The following is a 14,827-nucleotide window of genomic DNA, read 5'->3' on the forward strand; positions in this document are numbered from 1 at the left end:
GGGCCGGGCGGAGCGGCCGACTTGCCGCGGGAGTTCTGCCGCGGCAAGGCCGAGCGAGCGTGGGAGCAGCTGCGGCTAGCGAGCACCCTCCTCCTCCGTCTGCTACTTTCGCATCGCTTCTCTGACGCATCGGCGAGTGCGCTGCAAGACGATAACCGCTGAAGTAGCAGAACTGTCTTAAGTCTGACAGTCTCCTGGCACATCTCATGAGTCCTGTGCACACGGGCGCAGCTCGGCAGCATGCATAGATTACCGAAGAGCAGGGGAGAGCGCGGTCGCAAAGCATCCTGCGCGCGCGTGACAGAGGCAGGGTCGGGCTGCGAACGCATCGGGCTACGGCGCCTTCTCTGGCGGACGCGCAGCAATCTCACGCACGAACGCCCCGATACTGCCGGGCAGGTCCGAGCTGAAGGTGCGTCGGTGCCGGTCGCGCCGCTCGCGTGCCGTCTGCGTGCCGGCGCCAAAGAGCGGCGCCGGCGGCGGGGTGCCGCTGGCCAGCGCCGAGGCGAGCGAGCGGCTGGGCGTCAGCATCGACGCGGCCGGCGGGCCTTGCACGCTGCGGCGGCGCAGTGCTTCCCCGCTGCGCGCCACGGCCGCCACGCCGCGCGGCTTGGGTGCGCCAGGCGTGCCGGGCGAGTGCAGCGAGAGCGTGGAGAGCGGAGGCAGGCCGTCCGAGTGCGAGCGCAGCAGGGAGACGCTGCTGGCCGACTGCGAGCGCAGCAGGCCTGAGTCGGCCGTAGCGCTGCCAGGTCTGCTCGAGGTGCGGGGCGTCAGAGCGGCAGCGCCGTCCTCGTCGTCGTCCGCTGCGCCCGCTGCCGTCGTGTCGGCGCGTGGCATGGGCGTGTCGGCGTCCGATGCACTGCTTTGAGGAGCGAGCAAGGACGTCGGGCCAGCAGTGGACGGCGAAGAGGCGCCGTTCGCCTGCGCCAGGTTGATCGACAAAGCTTCTGGCGGGACCTTGCGTGCCGATGCAGGTGGCTGGAACGGGGAAGAAGGCGCGGCCGGCAGAGCGGCGCCTTGCGCAGGCAGCGCTTTGCCGCCGAGCAGCAGTGTCGGCGGCAGCTTCTTCTTTCGCCGTCCGCCGAGTCCTCCGGCGCCGCCCTGTCCGAGCTCGTCCTGCTGCTCCTCGCGCTCGCGCTTCTCCTTTGCCGCCGAGCGCGCAGCCTCGAGGCGTTCGTGCTTGCGGCGCTGCTCCTCCTGCTCCTCCTTCTCTTCCTCCACCTGCCGCATGCGCGTCCACTCTTGCTCGTCCATGGCATCGCCGGCCCAGCCAGCGGCCGCCGGTGCGTTGGACCCATGCGCAAGGCCCGATGCGGCAGCAGCCACGTCGCTGTGCTGCGCGCCGCCGGCACCGATGGCGAGGAAGGCTTCGCGCAGACGCGTGACCTCCGCGGACAAATGCCGCTCCCACTCGACGAGCTGGTAGATCAGCGAGCAGTTCGGAGAGATGCTGGCCGACAGGCTGAGATGGCACGAGTCAGCGCCGCTCATGGTCCTGCACAGCATGAGAACTCACTCCTTGACCAGCGTGTAGCAGTCGTGCATGCCTGTCAGGCCCGCACTGCCCTCGAGCGGATAGCCGAGCGCCGCAGCCTGCATGACAAAGGCAATGACGAGCGTGGCGCTGCGGCTCACGCCGCACTGGCAGTGCACAAGCACCTTGCCCGGCCGCCGCTCGCGCGACGTGCCCTCGTCTTGCGCGCGCGGCGCAAACGGCCCGACGCACAGCGTCTCGGCGATCAGCGCAGAGCCGACCTCGAAGCCGCCGCCAGGCTGCGCCAGGTCCGTCTCGTCGTGCGTCCAGGGCAGCTTGACGTAGCGCAACTGCTGCATCCGCCCGCTGAGCGGAGACGCCGGTATGCTCAAAGCCAGCGCGCCGGGCGGGAGCACCACGTTGGTCGTCTCCGGCTCTTCTGTTCCGTTTAGCACTGGCGAAGCCACCTCGACGCTGGGCGTCGGCGGCGTGGTGCGTCCCGTCCCGCTCGTGTCGGCTGCGCTTGACTCGGCAGAGGAGGAGCGTACGGTGCTGTCCTCCTCTTCCTCCGACGTGCCCTCCTCGGGCACGCCATGCTGCAAGACGCCCGTCCTGTCGCGCGGCGTGCCGAGCTTCAGCGGCGAGAGGTCCTTTGTGCTGGCGCCAGGTCCGCCGGAGCGTGGCGAGCGGCCCTTGAAGGCCAGCTGCAGGTTCGGCGTCGACGTCGTCGGGCGCAGATACAGCGACGGCGGCGTGAGCGGCTGCGATGTGGCTGCTGAGCCAGACGCTCCCGAGCTTGGGCCCGCGCCCGGTTGCGCGAGGGCGGGCGTGCCTGGCATGAACATGCTCGTCATGGGAGTGTGGTAGATGGACGGCGTAGAGGGCGATCTGGTCTCTCTAGTCACCGGCGGCGCTAGCCTGGCGGCGCTGCGGCGCGAGGCCGCCAGCGTCGTCAAAGGGCTGTTGCGCTCCTCGCGCTGGAACGGGAGCTCCGTCTCCTTTGCGACGTTGAGGATCGTCGTGATGCCCAGATCGCTGAGCGTCTCGGCGTCGCAGGCGTTGTGCTCGTCGCCCAGATACAGGCCGGGCAGCACCTCGACTGGGCCGGCGGCGTACACTGATCGCGCGTGCTGCAGCGTGGAGCCTTTGCCGGACAAGATGTGCTCTGATGGATCTTGCCAGATCGAAGGCGGACGCGTGCTCGAAGATGGGCCGCCCAAAGAGGGCTGCGAGGTCTGCATCGGAGCCAGCGAGAGTGTTGGAGGCGCGCTGCGAGAAAGAGTCAGCAGCTGCCGGCCAGACCAGGCGTCTCCTCTCGCAGCGTAGCAGCCTCAGCAGCCACAGCTCCTGCGAGCATCTGGCTGAGGTTTACTGCGAGCATCACAGATGCCGCAGAGCCAGCAAGCTGATGGTCCGTCTCAATGCCAGACGCAGGGTGTTACGCGCTGCGGCGCCTCTCAAAGTTTGGGATCTCGAAGATGTCCTTGACATCAAACATGTGCTGCCAGAAGCACGCGGCGCTCTAGGGCCACTTTGACGCAAGCCCGACCTCCCTCACGAATCACCGGCCCACGCTCGACTCACCGACGCGCAAAGGGCATGCTCGGCCGCCGCCTCGGCGTGCCGCGCAGCGTATCCCGCAGGCTCTCGGCGGGGATGGGCACGAGCGACGTGCTGGCCTGCGAGCTGGCATCGCCGCTACGCGCTGCGGCTGCGCTGGCCGCCGAGCCAGCGGCCAGCGGCAGTGCCGGGCTGTTGGGCGCACTGCGCGCCGCTGCCGCCGCGGCGGCGGCCGAGGGCGTGGGCTGGAGCGTGAGGTGCGTGGGCCGCTTGCGCCGGATGCCGAGCGGCGGCGGATGTGTCTGCGACGGCGCAGGCGCCGCAGGTGCGACGCCGGCCGAGGGCCCTGGCGGCGACGGTGCAGACATCAGCGGCGCCGTCGACTCGCGCGCCGCTGCGGGGAAGAGGCGGGGCGCGCCCGGACCGGCGGATACGGTGACAAAGGGCGGCAGGGCGTGGAACGCAGCAAGGCGGATGCGCGAAGCTCGGCGCTCACGGCGCGTGGAGAGATGCGCTGGGCGAGGTAAGGCAGAGGTGTGCGCGATGGGGCGGTGGATGCGGGTAGGAGGAGGCAGGCACAAGCGCGAGGCGAGGAGCAGGAGGCGCACGCGCATCACGCGGCGCCCGCACACAGCCGGCCGGCGTGCTTGAGCTGTGCTCATCTGCCCCTGCTGGCGTGCCTGGCGTGCGCGGCTCTCTTCTTGTGCGCGCGGCGTTGCGGCGTCGCCGCCGCGCATCTCATGGCGCACGCCGCCAGAAGGGCAGCCGCGGCGTGCGGTGGTGCCGCTGCGCCGCCGCGCTGCGCCCGCCAGCCGCCGCCTTGCGGCCGCATCGCGCATGGCGGCGTGGGAACACCCGCCTTCATCCGGAGCCCGCTGCTGCGGCGCCGCTGCCGAGAGAGGGGCAGCTCGTCCTACGCGCTCCGCCGTCCAGGAGGCAGCGTTGCTCTGCTCATCTCCACACACATCCTGTCGCCAACCTTGCTCCTGCGCGTCGAGATAAGGCGCGTCGTTGCGCGAGCATTTGCCTCGCTGCGGCCTGGGACAGACCTGTGAGCGTCGGCGCCCCGCACCAGGCAGAGGCAGAGACGCAAGCGGCCCTGCGCGCGGCAAGGCGTGGCGAGCTCTAGCGGCAGGTGCGCAAGGGGCAGACTGGACTCAACTGCAACGTCGCATGCAGCACGGCGCTCAGCTGTCGCCGACGCTGCGTCCTGCCGAGACATCAGCCCACCCGTCCTCGCTCACCGTCGCGCGAATGCGACGCGCAGAGGGCCGTCCAACAGCCTCATAAGCGCTCGTGCCGCTGCGATGCGGCCCGGCTCGCACATCCAACATGGCCTCTCGTCTTATCAGCGTCGATGCAAGCAGCAAAACCCTCCACATCGCCCTGCCAACCTCCAGCCATGCCCTCGCCACAGCGCTCGAACTCGAGCCGATCTTTCCTGCGCTCGTGTTCCAGGAGGCGCCGATTGTGCCGACTACGACAGCAAGTATCGCTGCATACCGAGCGCGGCGTGCGCAGAACAGCGTGACGAAGCAGAAGATCAGCGTGGATCTTCTGGGTCGAGTCCACTCCCTTTCTCATCCGCGCTGGGAGATCGTCCGTACCTGCGTCGTCGACGAAGCGTCTTCAAGCTCGGAGCATCTCGGCTCGCTTCCCGCCGGCGCACTCGCGCGTCGCGTGGACGCAAGCCTTGCCCGAGCGCTCGATGGCTGTCTAGCAGCCGCCGCAAGCACCCCTCGCACGCTCTCTCTCTCTTCCGAAGCCATGTACTCCCATCTCGATCTGGAGATTTCCCCCGCAGGACTGCGGCAGTTCTCCATGGCGCTGTCAGACTCCTTCGCCGGGAAGAAGGAAGGCGTCGAGCGGCTTGCCTGCTGGGACGCCACTCGTGCTCGCAGTGCATTGTCGCTTCACGCGCCTGCACCGGTGCTCGCAGATGGCAACGCCGGTGATCACATCTTCAGAAGCGAGGATGAACTCCAGCCGATGCTCAACGTCGGCCTCTTTGCCGCGTCGAATCTGCTCCTCTCCGTCGCGCGCCATGATGGCGGTACTCTGCTGTGGGTGCGCGAGAGAGACATCCTCAACATCCTCCCGCCCGTCAAGACATGTCTCGAGGACGGCAGCGAGCCCGACTGGTACCTTCTGCAGCGACGCGGCGAAGAGTGGAAGGTCGCACTCGTTCTGGAGCTCAAGCCGTTCGTCACGCGCGAGTTCCTGTCGGATGCCTTCATCGACGAAGAGGGCAAAGGCGGGGCGGCGGACCACCAGCACCTTTGTGCGCAGCTGTTCGACCACCTCTGCGGCACTGGGGCGCCGGCGGCCATCGTCATGACCGGAGAGGAAGTCGTCTTCTTCGAGGTGGACCCGCGTGGCGCCACCGCAGCGTCACCGTTCGACTTTACGCTTTCCGCACACCAGACGCTCTTCGCCCACTCCGCAAGCCCCGAGCATGACGCGGACCGCTTCTCGGTGGTGCGCAACCGCAATCAGGTGGCAGTCGTGACGGGGCTGGCGCTGCTCGCCGCCGAAGCCGCACCCACACGTCGTCGCGAGCCCTTCTTTCTGCAAGCCGAGCTGCAGCGCCTCATCGCCCTCGCTGCGGCTACAGCTGCCGCACCCGGCGGCCTTCGCCGAGGGCCAGGTCCTGCGACCGGTCCTGCGATCGGTCCGGCGCCTGGTCCAGGCGGCACAGGCGAGGGCTCCGGGGCCACGCCTGGTGCATCGAACACAGCGCCGCCGTCGCACAGTGGCCAGACGCAGGGTCTTGCCACCACTGGCCCGCCTCGCGACGCCGCCTTGTGTCTGAAACACCGCTTCGACCCATTTGCACAAGGTGGCTCGGCGCTCGCATACCGCGGCTGCATCGGTCACGCTCCGGCCAGCGACACACACTTCTGCATTGACCTGTCGTATCGCGAGGCGCCCTGCTGGCCAGACCTCTCCCCGTCAATATGCGCAACGGGCCACACGCCTGTCGTGGTCAAGATAGCGCTCGGCCCAGGCCAAATGGCCAAGGACAAATTAGCATGGCTCGACGAGCTTTCCGAGCAGCCCAGTCCCGCCCAACGCCTCGAGCGCGAAGCAGCCACATACGAGGAGCTGCAGCCTCTACAGGGCAACGTTCTGCCCAGGTTCTACGGCATCGCGCCCGGCCAGCGTCGAGGCTACGTGTACCAGGACGTCGGCATCGCGCTGAGCGAGATCCTCACCAAAGTCCTCGAGGACGGAGCCCATGTGCCGAGGCTCTACCACACGATCAAGCAGCACATCAAGGCGTTGCACGCAGCCGGCTACAGCCACGGCGACATTGCTGACCGCAACGTCTGCGTCACGGCGGTCGAGAGCACCCTGTGCGTGCGGCTCATCGACCTGGGCAGTGCCCAGAAGCTCGAAGCCGTCAGCAGCAGCGAGCGCAAGGAGCTCGAGGAGGGCGACTTCCAGAACCTGCGTGAGATCTTCAGCCTGCGCGGGTCGGACCCGGAGCCACCGCTCCAAAGCGACGACTCGACTGAGGCGCTCTGAGCTCAGTCTTCGAGCCACATTCTCTGACTGTTTACAGACAGCACTTGTACTCTATACACCGCATGTGATACCTCCTTGTGCCAGCGTGCGTCTGTCAATCGCGGTGGCGCGAGATCGAGAGCTTGAGGCGAGGGCTCGACACCCTCTGCAGCTGCTCCCACGGTCTCTCTCGAGTCGACCTCCACGCGCGCCTTTCTGTTGGCGCGTTTGCCCACCGCGCACCCTTCCTCTCGACCCTCACAGCCTTCGCACGCCGCGCCCCATGCCCCGCTTCTAGGCGCTGCCAGCATGGCGTCCAGCAGCCGCAACGCCGCCGCAGGCAGCAGCGCGCCCAGCGGCAGCAGCTCCAGCGGCCAGCTGCCCGCCGGCCAGCGCGCACAGGCCACTGCGCTGCACTCAGCAGCGGCATCCGCCGTGGCCGCAGCCGCTGCAGCCCAGCAGCCGCACGCCACATCCTTGCTCGGAGTGCCAGGGCTGGGCAGTGCGGCTTCTCATGCTTCAGCGCCCGCCCCTGTGCCCGGCCTCGAGCTGCCGCCTCTCGGCGCCGTGGCCACGAGCACGCCGACGCCGTACCGCGGCGCGCGCACGCCCTTTCCGCTGCCGCTGGGCGCAGACCATCTGGGCGCAAAGGAGAGCTTGGGACAGAGAACGCACCGGGATGAAGAGCGTCGCTGCTGTGAGTGGTGCCAGACTTGCACCCAATGTCAGGCAGCTCGCCCAGCTCTGCTGGTAGCGTGCTAGCAGCAATGCTGCAAGCGCATCGCCGCCAGCCGAGCTACGTACTGATCTGTCCCCTGCCGCAGTCTATCTGCTGCTGTCTCCGGACCTGCACATCGTGCATGCAGATCCCGCGCTGCCGGCGCGCGTCGCGGCAGGTCTGCCCTCGCTGCCATTTGCGCAGCTCGTGCACCCTCGCGAGCGACGGCGGGTGGGCGAGGAGATGCGAACCATCGTCGGTGCGAAGAACACGTTCGGGAGCGTCACGCGGTGCGTTTGATGGCTCGCTGCAGCTGTAGCAGGCCAGGATGGCTGAGCGTCGGGCAATCTCTCGACTGACACTTCTCGCAGATGCCGTTTCCGTTCGCAGTCCGCCCTGCGCAGCCTCGTGTCACAGCACGGCGCCAGCTCTGCGTCCACTCGCGAGTCGCCAGAGGAAGACTCGAGCGCGGCGTGGCTGCCTGTCGACATCGTCGTGAACTACATCGGCGAGGAGTTGGCTCTGGCGTTCTGCCACGCCGTCGTCGGTGCGTCGTCCGGGCTGTGCATGAAGCGTCCAGAGCTCACGATGCTTCACAGACCGCAGTGTGGAGGACAACGACGAGGAGCACAAGACGTCGTGGAGCAACTGGTGTGGCTCTTCAGATAGCGTCTGGGACGATGAGGTGAGTTGTGCCAGACTGAGAGTCGCATGTGCAACATAGACTCACGTCCGTCTGCTGCAGCAATGCGAGAGAGCTTGGACGAACGTCCTGCGAGCTCAGCCGGCGCACAGCCAGGCGCCGCAGTCCGGCACGAGCATTCTCAGCGGCGCATCATACGTCTTCCAGATTCTCTCCGCCGGCCTCCGTCCGAAGATCCTGCTCAGCTGGCCGCCGCCTCGGCTGTACCCATCGTCCGAGTATCCAGCAGCGACGGCGCCGTACACAGATGGATCCTACTTCGCGTCTGACTTTGCTGCTCTGGCACAAGGAGTATCAGCGTCGTCGCGAGGCGCATCCGACGCCAACACGTCGTGCACGCGTCGCTTCCGCGCCCGACACACGCTCACGAGCGAGGCGAGACTGCGCACCATCGAGAGCGTGCTCATCCCCTACGGCGACGTCGTGCTGGCGTGCTTCAGCACCACGTTCGACCAGCCGCTGGCGGGCGCTCTGCCGCCGGGCCCGGAAAGCGTGCCTCTGCAGCCGCCGCCGCCCAAGCTGCCTACTCCGCCGCCAAGCATCAAGACCGCGACAGCAGCGATAGCACCGTCTGCAGCCAGTGCATCGGACAGCAAGGATGCACCACCGCCTGCCAAGAAGCGCAAGGCTCGCCGCAGCAAGGCGGATACAGATGCCCCGCCGCAGCTGCGTGCCCCTCGCCCGAACACTGGCGGTCCGAACGCGGTGCAGCATCGCGAGCCGCTGCCGCGAGCTATGCCAAAGTGGATGCCTCCGGAGGCCATTGCTGCCCTGAGCGGGCCCATCGCTGCAGCAGATGTGGCCTCTGCATCGTCGTCGAGCTCTCGCGACGCGCTTGCCTCGCTCGCAGCTGCTGCGACGCAGAGTACGACGGCGAGCGGCGAGGTCGAGGCGCAGACCGAGGGTGCAGAGCGCACCGAGGACAAGGCGTGCTCGAGCTGCGGCACAGGCAACAGCCCAGAGTGGCGCAAGGGCCCGACGGGAGAGAAGACGGTGCGTTGCTCGACGCAGTCCGAGAGGCACCTCTGCTGACGATGCCCACCACAGCTCTGCAATGCGTGCGGACTGCGCTACGCCCGCTCCATCGCCCGCAAACGCAAGAAGGAGGAGAGCACGAAGCGAGTCGCAGACGGCACGGCCGAGCAGGGCCCTTCCGCGTCCTCGTCAGGCGCTGCCGCGTCGACTTCGTCTAGCAACAAGAAGCAGAAGGGCAAGGCCCGTAAGCAGGCTTCGCCAGTGCCGCAAGCTCCACCTCAGACCGGCGCTCACGCTACTGCTGCTACCGAGACATCTGCCTCTGCCTCCGACGCAACCCCCACTTCACTCGCACCAGCAGCCGGCGGGATGGAGGTGCTCATGCCTCCGCCGCCCTCTTTCACACCCGTGCCATCACAGCAGTCAGTCGGCAGCCTGCCGCTCGTGTTTACGCCTTCCGGTGCCGTCGCAGACGCCGAGGCGACGACGGCAGCCTCCTATGACTACGCCAATTCCTCCGCCTTTGCTCTCGCGCAAGCCGCCGCCGTGGCCGCCGCAGCCGCCGGCCTCGAGCCTTCGTCCGAAGCGGCCGAGTCCGGGCGTCTCTTTGCACTGGCGGCGCAGCACGACGCTGCGCCGCGCCACGCCGCGCTGGGCGCGTACGGCGACCGGCCGCCGCATGCTGCCATGCAGCAGGCCCTCTCGAGCTCGACGGCGGACGCCGGCTCGAGCACTGTGGCGCCTGCTGCCATGTGAAGCCAACTTCCCTCATTGCTGCCCCAGAACAGAGCATCCTGATCCCTCGCAGCCCGCCTCTGCGCGCGCACCAGCCTCTGTCCCTCCTGTTCCCTTCGTCACCGCCGCCCGCGCCATGCTCGGCACTCCTGTATCGTACGCAGCCCACTCTGCCGCTCTTGCCCCTCCTCAATGCTTACTCGGGTCTCTCCTGATGCCCGCTTGCAGTTCGCTGTGGTGCTCTCACGGTTGCTGCATCATGCTGCAAGCAACTGCAGCGGCGTGCATGCAGCACCGCGCAGCGCAGGCGCGACCGGCACTCTGACTCGGGCGCGGCGCGCGAGGTGTTGTTCTCCACCTGCGGCGCGTGTTGGTTGACGGATCTACGCGCGCCGCGCCCGCACGGCGCTGCTAAAGCCGCGCCACGAAGCCCATCCCTCGCGCCTCGTCATCCTCAGCCTGCTCCACCACGCCCACACCTGCAGTCCATCTCGCGCCTCCTGCAGCGCTGCATCCCGCATCCCGCCTCAGGCAGCCCCGCACTCAGCCTCGCCCTCGCCCCTGCCAAGCTGCATCTGTGGCAGGCGGAGCTTTGCCCGCACCCGCGTCATGTTCCGCGCCGGCCTCTCTCCCTCCCGCTCCACTGGCTCCTCGTCGTCCTCGGCCCTCTCACACCTCCGCCAGGCGGCCGCAAGTCCCTCCCGCTCCACTGGCTCCTCGTCGTCCTCGGCTCTCTCACACCTCCGCCAGGCGGCCGCAAGTCCCTCCACGCCGCCTCACTCGCCCAAGTCGACGCCCGCAAGCACAAGCCTCTCCACGCCGCCGCACACGCCGCGCCGCATCCGCACCGCGTCGCAGAGTGCCAGCTCGTCCCTCGCACACGCGGCCTCGCCCGCCAGCTCGCCCATCACGGCCAAGAAACGCAGTCCGGCAAAGGCCGGCGCTGCGCTGTCGGCCGCGGCCCGCGCCGCTGCCGGCAGCAGCAGTGGCAGCGGCAGCGCCGGCGGCAGCAGCAGCAGCGGCAGTGCGGCACGCAGCTCGGATCCCTTCGACGACAGCAGCCTGGCGCCCGGCAGCGACTCGCTCGATGAGCTCTCCGTGCCTCGCATGGCCATCGTAGATGAGCTCGACGATGCAGCGCCGGCGAAGCAGAATGTCGTCGTGTGCGTGCGCGTGCGGCCGCCGGCAAGCAAGAGCGAGGCGGAGCAGCTCTGGGCCTTGAACACTGCCGAGCACCGGCTCACGCCGACGGAGCAGCACCCGTCGCTTGCCAAGCGTGTTGGCTCCTCTGCGCCTCAGCCCGGTGGCATCGGCGCTTCTGCGTCCTCGTGCGATCTGGAAGGCTCAGCGGCGGCGTACGACTTCCGCTTCGACTCGCTCGTGGGCCCAGACGACTCCACAGACGGCATGTATGCGGCGCACATCAGCCCGCTGGTGCGCGCAGCCGTGCAGGGCTACAACGGCACCGTCTTCGCCTACGGCCAGACGGGCAGCGGCAAGACGCACACCATGAGCGGCAGTGCGACGGAGAAGGGCGTCATCGACAGAGCCGTGGAGGAAGTGTGGACGGGTGTGCGGGAGGTGAGTGCTGCTGGATCATGTTCGTCGAGTGCGGGGGCTGACGAGGCGCAGGATCCTTCGCGCGAGTTCCTGCTGCGCGTCTCGTACCTCGAGATCTACAACGAGACGCTGCGCGACCTGTTGGCGCCACTGCCGGCATCGCAGGACGCGACAGACGTCGGCGGCCGGCCGGCGTCGCCGACGAAGGGCGGCAACACACCTTCGGCTGCACAGGGTGTGCTACGGATCATGGAGACGCCAGGCCGAGTGCAGGTCGTGGGCCTGCGCGAAGACATCGTGACATCGCCTTCAGGCGTGCTCGCCCTGCTCGCCGCCGGCCAGGCCCAGCGAGCACAGGCCGCGACAGACTGGAACGAGCGCAGCAGTCGCTCCCACTGCGTCTTCACCATCACCATCGAGAGCCGCGCGCGAGACTCGGAGGGCAAGGAGGTGCGCATCAGCCAGCTCAACCTCATTGACCTGGCTGGTAGCGAGCGAGCCGCGAGTGAGGCGGAGCGGCGCAAGGAGGGAGCATTCGTGAGTCTGAGCAGCGGACGCCGATGGTCTGACGAGCGCTGACACCCGCCACAGATCAACAAGTCTCTCCTCACCCTCGGCACTGTCATTGCCAAGCTCTCCGAGGCGCCAGCAGAAGGCGCAGCGGCGCAGCACATCCCCTATCGCGACTCGAAGCTCACACGTCTGCTGCAAAATTCGCTTGGCGGCAACGCACGGGTCGCCGTCGTGTGCACGATGAGCCCTGCTCGCGAGCACGCCGTCGAGAGCCTGAGCACGCTCAAGTTTGGACGCCGCTGCAAGATGGTCACGACGCGCGCACGCAGAGGCACAGTCGTCGATGACAAGGCGCTGCTGCAGCGCTACCGCCGCGAGCTCGACCGGCTCAGGGCGCGCCTGGAAGCTGCACCGACGCCAGTTGTCATGTCGGACGACGTCGACGACGACGGCGAGCGGCGGCTGCGCGAGCTCGAGGACCGCCGGCAAGAGGCGCAGCGCGAGGTCGATGCAGCCGAGCAGCAGCGCAGCGATCTGCGGGCGCAGGTGGAGCACCTCACGCGCCTGATTCTCACGAGTCAGAGCGTCGCAGAGGAGAGGGCAGAGCCCACTTCTATGCTCAGTGTGCCGCGCCGTGCTGCGCGCCTGAGCGACATCGGCCCCTCAAGCCCCGCTCGCCTCGGACTCCAGCCGGCGTCGCCGATCATCCCGGCCACGCGCCCATTCGCACTCGAGGCGGAGCTTGCGTCGCTGCGCAGAGAGCTTGCATCGGCGCTATCCGCTCGTCAGGCTGCCGAGGCTGCCCGCCGCCAGGAGGCGGAGCAGTGGTCCGGACGTGCCGCGGAGCTAGAGGCCGCGAACAAGGCGCTGGAAGACGACCTCGATGCCGCCGACACGTGGTGCAAGGACGCCAAGGAGCGCATCGCAGCTGCTGAAGCGCGCGAGCACGAGGCTCGCGAAGCCAATCGCCTACTGCAACTTGTCGCCAAGAGCAAGACTGGACGAGACGAAGCGCCGGAGAGCGCAGACGCCCGGCAAGTGCGAGAGACTTCCCAGCGCCTCGCTGTCGAGCAGGCACGTCGCGAGGTCGAGCAGGCAAAGGACGCCGAGCTTCGGCGCATCCGTGAGGAGCACGAGGCTATGGCAGCGCAGCTTGCCGCCCTCAACACCAGCCTTGCCGAGGAGCGCAAGAACGCCGAGCAAGCCCGCACTGAGCTCTCTGAGATCCAGCGCGAGAGCCTGCAGGAGAACGCCGAGCGCGACTTCGAGCAGCTCGTGCGCGAGTCCGAGCAGGACGTGCCTTCTGCAGCCGCCAAGGACGACGCTCAGCAGGTCGAGTTGCAACGGCGCCAAGCCGAGCTCGACGAGCGGGAGCGGAAGCTCGACGAAGAGGCTCGGCGGCTCGAGGAGCTGCGGAACGCGCCCCGGCCATTGCCAGTCCCCTCGCCTACCGGTCCATCGCGCACCGAGCTGCTGCAGCGCCTCAAGACGCTCGAGGAGGCCAATGCCGCGCTGACGCTCAAGAATGCCGAGCCGCTGCCGCCGCGCGCCACTCTTCCCATGTCGCCCAACTTTGTCGCCTCCAAGCCTGGTCCATCACATGATGGCGCCACGCTCGTGGCTTTGCAGATCGAGCTCGATCTGCAGCGCTCTCGCATCGCCAGTCTGGAGCGTCAGCTGGCGGAGGAGCGCGAGAAGGGCCGGCAGGTGGGCTCCGCCTTGTCCTCACCGCCAACACCGTCTGCATCTCCGGTTCGGCGCCAGACTGCGGCGCTCCTCGCGACCGACAAGCTGGCTCGCGGCGGTTCGGTGCGCGAGTACCGCAAGTATGCGCCGTCGGAGCCCGCTGGCTCGCTCCTCGGGCGCACGCGTATGTCTGCGGCAGGCGACCTGAACACCGGTCTCGGGCGAGGCGGAGCCGCAGTCGACGAGGCTATCCGTGCCGAGCGCGAGGAGATCACTCGCCTCAATGCGGTGATCACGAGTCAGCGCGCCATCATGGCCGAGCTGGAGAAGAGCGTGGCGGCGTGGAAGGAGCGGCTGCGCAAGCAGCAGGAGATCATCTCGCGCCTCGTCGAGGGCAGCAGCGCCACGGCCGATCTGTCCGCCTTGACGGCGGCAATGGCGCCCTCGCCTGCGCCGTCTCGCCTGCAGGAGGTCACGCTGAACAGCAGCGGACGCAAGCGTCTGTCCAGCGGGACCGCCTCCTCCTCCGCAGTCTCATCCTTCGGCACGGAGCCGCTGCGGCGCGCCGGCACGACTACCTCAGCCTTTGGCCGCGCCGGCGCAACGACGAGCTCCTCTTCGCCGTACTACGGCGCACACACCTTCAACCGTCCGCCGGCCGGGCTCGGCCTGACGCCGTCGTCGCCCACCAAGGCCGCCGGCGCCTACTGGAGCGGCCTGCCTGGCGGGCCCGGGCCCGAGCCGCTGCCCATGCCGGAGCGTCTCGCGGCCGAGGGCCGCACGGCACGCCGACGCCCGCGCCGCACCATCGAGTCTGAGATCGCGGCGCTGTCGAGCAGTCCGAGAGTTGAGGCGACGAAGAGCCGCTTGCTCGAGCCGTCGAGTCCCGCCAAGCTCTCGCACGCCCTGCCTGTGCCGACTCGCGCGACGCGAGAGTACTACGTTTGAGAGCGACCCCTGCTTCCCTTCCCTGCGCCCGCGGCAGCTGTACTTGTGTCTAATCTATCACTGATCCCATCATTGGCGGCCCGAGGGCATGAGAGAGCTTGTGGAGCCGCAGTGATGCGGCGCTAGCGTCTCGAGCTGGCATCCCCTGGCGCACATGTCACATGCCGGAGGAGGCCGCGCGCTGCCCTCGCAGCTCGAAAAGCGTCATGCGGGGTGCCTGCCACAGCTCCTAGGCGCCTTGAGTGCGCCGAATCAAGCGCAAGGGGTCCCTCGCCGCGCAAGCGCTATTGCTGGGGTGCTGGCTGGCCGCATCTATATGTGGCTTGGGAGCAGGAAGGGCGGCCAAAGGGCTGGCTGGCAGGCAGCGGGGGCTAGGGAATCTCGCGTGGCCGCCCAAGGGCCAAGAGCAAAGCCCACCGCGTGGCCGGCCGTCGGCGCTCGTGTGATG

At 68.3% G+C, this 14,827-nt stretch overlaps 4 protein-coding genes across 4 annotated transcripts; 3 read left to right on the plus strand and 1 right to left on the minus strand.

The window, feature by feature from the left end:
* Positions 1 to 1,405: 1,405 nt before the first annotated feature.
* On the minus strand, positions 1,406 to 2,894 carry FA09DRAFT_35755 (hypothetical protein). The gene has a single exon (XM_025744859.1). It carries the CDS (start codon positions 2,713 to 2,715, stop codon positions 1,513 to 1,515), a length of 1,203 nt encoding a protein of 400 aa, XP_025598284.1. The 5' UTR covers positions 2,716 to 2,894; the 3' UTR covers positions 1,406 to 1,512.
* Positions 2,895 to 4,001: 1,107 nt separating this feature from the next.
* FA09DRAFT_330165 (hypothetical protein) lies at positions 4,002 to 6,627 on the plus strand. Its single transcript, XM_025742491.1, has one exon. The coding sequence runs from the start codon at positions 4,367 to 4,369 to the stop codon at positions 6,560 to 6,562; it is 2,196 nt and encodes a 731-aa protein (XP_025598285.1). The 5' UTR covers positions 4,002 to 4,366; the 3' UTR covers positions 6,563 to 6,627.
* Positions 6,628 to 6,800: 173 nt separating this feature from the next.
* Positions 6,801 to 9,879, plus strand: FA09DRAFT_35799 (hypothetical protein). The gene is made up of 6 exons (XM_025744894.1): positions 6,801 to 7,238; positions 7,366 to 7,549; positions 7,631 to 7,806; positions 7,859 to 7,944; positions 8,005 to 8,955; positions 9,010 to 9,879. The coding sequence occupies exons 1-6, from the start codon at positions 6,851 to 6,853 to the stop codon at positions 9,691 to 9,693; spliced, it is 2,469 nt and encodes an 822-aa protein (XP_025598286.1). The 5' UTR covers positions 6,801 to 6,850; the 3' UTR covers positions 9,694 to 9,879.
* A 260-nt stretch (positions 9,880 to 10,139) lies between these two features.
* Positions 10,140 to 14,453, plus strand: FA09DRAFT_308581 (kinesin-domain-containing protein). Its single transcript, XM_025740585.1, has 3 exons — positions 10,140 to 11,253; positions 11,305 to 11,769; positions 11,824 to 14,453. Exons 1-3 carry the CDS (start codon positions 10,282 to 10,284, stop codon positions 14,377 to 14,379), a joined length of 3,993 nt encoding a protein of 1,330 aa, XP_025598287.1. The 5' UTR covers positions 10,140 to 10,281; the 3' UTR covers positions 14,380 to 14,453.
* Positions 14,454 to 14,827: the final 374 nt, after the last annotated feature.

This window comes from Tilletiopsis washingtonensis (genome assembly GCF_003144115.1).
Source record: "Tilletiopsis washingtonensis strain MCA 4186 unplaced genomic scaffold FA09scaffold_11, whole genome shotgun sequence".
Lineage (NCBI taxonomy): Eukaryota > Fungi > Basidiomycota > Exobasidiomycetes > Entylomatales > Tilletiopsis > Tilletiopsis washingtonensis.

Bases quoted from the DNA above. Each gene is read 5' to 3' on its own strand.
- FA09DRAFT_308581 (XM_025740585.1), top strand. From the start codon at position 10,282: ATGTTCCGCGCCGGCCTCTCTCCCTCCCGCTCCACTGGCTCCTCGTCG. The intron at 11,254-11,304 runs GTGAGTGCTGCT...GACGAGGCGCAG, and splicing joins TGTGGACGGGTGTGCGGGAG to GATCCTTCGCGCGAGTTCCT. The intron at 11,770-11,823 runs GTGAGTCTGAGC...CACCCGCCACAG, and splicing joins GGCGCAAGGAGGGAGCATTC to ATCAACAAGTCTCTCCTCAC.
- FA09DRAFT_330165 (XM_025742491.1), top strand. From the start codon at position 4,367: ATGGCCTCTCGTCTTATCAGCGTCGATGCAAGCAGCAAAACCCTCCAC.
- FA09DRAFT_35799 (XM_025744894.1), top strand. From the start codon at position 6,851: ATGGCGTCCAGCAGCCGCAACGCCGCCGCAGGCAGCAGCGCGCCCAGC. The intron at 7,550-7,630 runs GTGCGTTTGATG...CACTTCTCGCAG, and splicing joins ACGTTCGGGAGCGTCACGCG to ATGCCGTTTCCGTTCGCAGT. The intron at 7,945-8,004 runs GTGAGTTGTGCC...CGTCTGCTGCAG, and splicing joins ATAGCGTCTGGGACGATGAG to CAATGCGAGAGAGCTTGGAC.
- FA09DRAFT_35755 (XM_025744859.1), bottom strand. From the start codon at position 2,715: ATGCAGACCTCGCAGCCCTCTTTGGGCGGCCCATCTTCGAGCACGCGT.